This window comes from Echinops telfairi, unplaced genomic scaffold (assembly GCF_000313985.2).
Source record: "Echinops telfairi isolate 266 unplaced genomic scaffold, ASM31398v2 ScPeMD7_7420;HRSCAF=8458, whole genome shotgun sequence".
Taxonomy (NCBI): Eukaryota; Metazoa; Chordata; class Mammalia; order Afrosoricida; family Tenrecidae; genus Echinops; species Echinops telfairi.
Genome location: NW_022111320.1, coordinates 17,254,354 through 17,259,206, shown reverse-complemented (window position 1 = coordinate 17,259,206; position 4,853 = coordinate 17,254,354). Strand labels below are relative to the sequence as shown.

At 49.0% G+C, this 4,853-nt stretch overlaps 1 protein-coding gene across 1 annotated transcript in view; it reads left to right on the top strand.

Annotated features, from left to right (window-relative positions):
• SLC7A14 (solute carrier family 7 member 14) overlaps positions 1–4,853 on the top strand; it is a 152,363-nt gene that overhangs the window by 127,257 nt on the left and 20,253 nt on the right. The window contains exons 6-7 of the mRNA XM_004704084.3: positions 514–722; positions 3,506–4,383. Coding sequence (XP_004704141.1) covers positions 514–722; positions 3,506–4,383 — 1,087 coding nt within the window. The remainder of the gene's footprint in view (positions 1–513; positions 723–3,505; positions 4,384–4,853) is intronic.

The following is a 4,853-nucleotide window of genomic DNA, read 5'->3' as shown; positions in this document are numbered from 1 at the left end:
CACACACACACCATTCCTCAGGCCACCTAAGCACTGGGATGGGGACTTTGGGTCTCTGATCTTCAGGATGGGAAAGAATACAGATAAGACCTGGTAGGATCCTGAAAATGGAAGACAAATGACAGTGTCATCCCTGTGCACAGGGTGCTCATGGCACTACCAGACCATGCCATGCCCCTGGTGTCACTGGCGACAGCTCCCTCGACCAAGTACTTTCAGCTCAACAACAAACTGTCAGCCTCACTCTGCTTCTACAAGACTGAAGTGCCTTCCGATTTATTTCTCAGATAGGAAAGAGATGCATACTAGAGATTTTTCTGGTCCAGTCTATTAAATTCCCCTCTAGGAAGAAAATACTGAGCCCAAGTGGCTGATCTACACTAAAGCAAATACCAGGAAATATCTGGTTCAAACCGCCCTGTAGGTCTCTGATTCCAGGTCCAGGGCTCTGTCCCCCACATCCATGCTGTGGGTCTCCTCTTCTTCCAGCCACGTCTTCTCTTGTTTTAACAGGTGAGCATGATTTTGACTCTGATGGTGCCATATTATGCCATTGACACGGAATCCCCCCTCATGGAGATGTTTGTAGCGCATGGGTTCTATGCTGCAAAATTTGTGGTGGCCATTGGCTCGGTGGCAGGACTGACAGTCAGCTTGCTGGGCTCTCTCTTCCCCATGCCGAGGGTCATTTATGCCATGGCTGGCGATGGGCTCCTTTTCAGGTAAGCGCTATGCTTTGTGGGATTTGTTCTGCTCTGCGGTTCCTTCCAATGAAGGAGTCACCTGCTGGTAGTCTGACAACCTCCTGTTAGGCCACTGAGCATGTTTCTGTCCTGCCAAAGAATTTGAGGGAAGTGAGCTCAGATTCTTGCAATATCGCCTTGGTTTGACTCAGCTAGTTACCCTTAGTTCAACACAAACTGATCCTTCCCCCAACTGCCCCCTTTCCTCCTGCTTGACCTTGTGAGCTCCTCTGTGAAAATTCCAAATCCCCAAACCACTGCCATCGAGTTGATGCTGACTCCTGGCAAATCCCTGGGACAGAGTAGAACTGCCTTGTGGGTTTCCAAGGCTTTACAGGAGCAGAAAGCCTCATCTCTCTCCCTAGGTGCAATTAGTGGTTTTGAACTGCTGGTCTTGTACTTAGCACTATGGTCTGGGGATGGAAGGACCCATCCCAGGATTCCTTAGGCCTGCCCCCACATTGCCCGCCCTCTCTGGGATGGAACTGCTCAAAGCAACCATGAAACCCAAGGTAAGGATCGCTGAACAGAAAGTAATAATAGTAGCAACAGTGTTGTTGACAGCAGTCAGTGAGTCTGCTTTGACTCATGGGAGCTTTGTGTTCAGACAACCAAAAGGTCGCCTGATCCTGTGCTACCCTCATGATGGTGCCAACTGTTGAGCATTGGTGTATGCTGGGTGCTTTGTATACAGAATTCCACTTAGGCTTGATGGTAAGTCCATTTTGCAGCTGAGCAAACTAAGGCTCAGAGAGATTTTTTTTTAATTGCCTCAAGTCCCCCACCTACTGCGTGGCAGGCCAAGATTATACCCAGAACCGGCTGATTCCAAAGATTAAACTTCTTACCGAGTCAACATTCCAAGCGCCTGACCCTGTTTTAACCATATCACGAAATCAACAGTTCCAGCCCTCCGCATTAGCCAGAAGTGACCTACCTGCCCATGAAAGATATAAAGGGGATGTGGCCTCCTCTCTTGAGGAGGGCTTGCAGGAAAGGCATTCTGTTAGTGCCCAAAGCAAGAAGTGAACCATGAACGTCAACGGGCTTAAGGATGCAGAGCGAGCCTATTCGAGGGATTTATCTCTGAGCAAACACCTCTGCTCCATTTCCTCTGCGGTAATAGTATTCCCACACACCTTGCGGTCACCACCAGCCCAGAGCTCTCCTGTTTGGGGAGGGGGACAGATCAAGAAAAGGCTGACCGTCAGGGAAGTGTGACAATTTCACACACACCGAAAAGGTCTTCCTGCTGTCAAAGAAAATGACGTGAAAAGATACTGCTGCTCTGGGCAGGGCTTACAACCCTGTGTGAATCAGGAAAACCAGCGAGGAGTAGAAAAGGACCAGCAGGAGAGGGGCAGTATTGAAGCCTCCTAGAACCGCTTTAAGACGTCCCCCACTTAATCCTCTGCATTGGTGGCCTCTTCTTCCGTTGGTAATTAGCTGGCCTTGGACTTGCCTCTATAAGCAGATGGCTTTTTGGTTTTTATGGCCAGAATATTTTGTCAACTAAATCATTTTAATTTTGCTGTAGGTCAGTGATTTGCAAGCTGTAGAAGCGTCCGAATCCCCTGCAGCTCTTCTAAAGCGTACTGTCTGTTTGATGCGGTGCACTGTGGGGTGAAGGGGAGAGGGTTCCCCACAAAACATCACAGGTCTGGTGGGCGCAATTGTACAACGATAATAGGTAAAGATTATGGTAAAGTCATAGAGAGCATGAGAGTTAAAAGATAGAGTCAAGTAATGGAGTCAGACACAATTCATAGTAGCATTGCTCACCTCAGCCCCGCTTGGTGGTCCACGTGAAGGGAGAGAGAGAAACTTTAATGCTTCCTTAGCTTTTATCCTCTCTGGGGATGTGCAAGCCCCCTAATTACAGGTGAAGACATACATCACAGGAAGGGGTTGTACAATAGGCATACACATTGTAGGAAGGGGATCTATGCTAGGCATAAGCGTAACAGGAAAGGGATGAGCTAGGGGTGTGCCCATAGGAATGGGAAGGTCTAGGGGTATACATGTGACAAGATGGGCGGACCCTAGATTCACGATGACAGCCTAATCTTGGTCATCCTTGGGCGGGTTTGACCTCTCTAGTGTCTCCTACAAGGAAACAGACAACTACTATCCTTATCAGAAGGGAGTGGGCCCTACTTGTTGTGGGATAAACAGTGGTGTCTGCTTGGTCTAGACAGCTGATAGCTCTCAGGGAGAATGACCCCCAATCCACTCCTGATGACCTCCAAGTGTACAGTCATTCTCAAGCAGCTAAGTCTGGCATATATTTGGGGGAGACAGCTTGAGAGAAATCCTTCTGTTTCCCACTGTGCACATGGGGTGAAAGTGGGGAATCCATAATTCTAACAAGTCCTCTCAGACGTTGCTGATGCTGCTGGCCCTCTTTGGACAGCACGTGTCTAGCAAACCCCCAAGCAGGTTCTGGGGTCATCACTTCTTCATGGCAAAATTTGAGCTTCAATTGAGATCTCTGACATACCTCATAGATTTCATCAATCTTTCATACCATATATGGATGTAGGGGTGTCCATTAAAAAGCTTGCCCCCAAGCCAGGGAATGACAATCCATTCTCTGTAAGTTATATTATTAAACATCATGCCGCTCCAGGAACCAAGTCCTAGGCTAGGAAAGCTACTGTACTGAAGGTAGTGCCTTCAGAAGTGAATTGGAGAGGCGGAACCTCAAGTTAAGCCATATTGGGATCACTTACCAGTTACCTTCTTCTTGCGCCTCTCTCCAGGTTCCTGGCTCACGTCAGCCCCTACACGGAGACGCCAGTGGTGGCCTGCATTGTGTCGGGGTTCCTGGCAGCGCTCCTCTCACTGTTGGTCAGTCTGAGAGACTTGATAGAGATGATGTCCATTGGCACACTCCTCGCCTACACCCTGGTATCGGTCTGCGTCCTGCTCCTTCGATACCAACCAGAGAGTAACATTGATGGTTTTGTCAAGTTCCTGTCTGAGGAGCACACGAAGAAGAAGGAGGGGATTCTGGCAGACTGTGAGAAGGAAGTTTGTTCTCCTGTGAGTGAAGGGGAGGAGTTTTCGGGTCCAGCCACCAACACGTGTGGGGCAAAGAACTTGCCGTCCTTGGGAGACAATGAGATGCTCATAGGGAAATCGGACAAGTCAGCCTACAATGTCAACCACCCCAACTATGGCACTGTGGACATGACCACGGGCATAGAAGCCGATGAATCCGAAAACATTTATCTCATCAAGCTGAAGAAACTGATCGGGCCCCGTTACTACACCATGAGGATCCGGCTGGGCCTCCCAGGCAAAATGGACCGGCCCACAGCGGCCACGGGGCACACGGTGACCGTCTGTGTGCTCCTGCTCTTCGTCCTCATGTTCATCTTCTGCGCCTTCATCATCTTCGGCTCCGAATACATCTCAGAGCAGGGCTGGTGGGCCATCCTTCTGGTCGTTCTGATGGTGCTGCTGATCTGCGCTCTGGTCTTTGTGATCCTGCAGCAACCAGAGAACCCCAAGAAGCTGCCCTACATGGCCCCTTGCCTTCCCTTTGTGCCTGCCTTTGCCATGCTGGTGAACATCTATCTCATGCTAAAGCTCTCCACCATCACATGGATCCGGTTTGCGGTCTGGTGCTTTGTGGGTAAGCAACTTCCTTTGGAACCTTGCGGCTTCCCTTTCAAGGCCTTGAACCAGCTGGTCCCGAGTTATTTGGTCCCAAACTGATTGGGCAGCTTCTTTCTTTCTAAGAGAAAGCTGGTTGGTTCTGTGGACCCTTGCTTTCTACATTAGAATCAATAAGAAATATGTTCCCCTTTCTGCCCAGTAGGGGCCCAGCCACTGGCTCTGGAAGAATTATGCTGATCAATCCATCACTTCACTGAGCGCTATTATGGGAAGCTCTTCTGACATTAGGATCACTAGTCCTAGGATAACGGGAGGCAGGGGCGTGGGGGGGAACCACTTCAAGTAAGCAGGGGAGAGAAATTGATCGGCAATCTATCTGGGAAATGTAAAATGATTTTTAAAAAACCATTCTTGCCTTTGACAAAATGCAATTAAAATTTCAACCATGCTCTTATTTACAAAATGAACAAAGTATGACTATAAAGC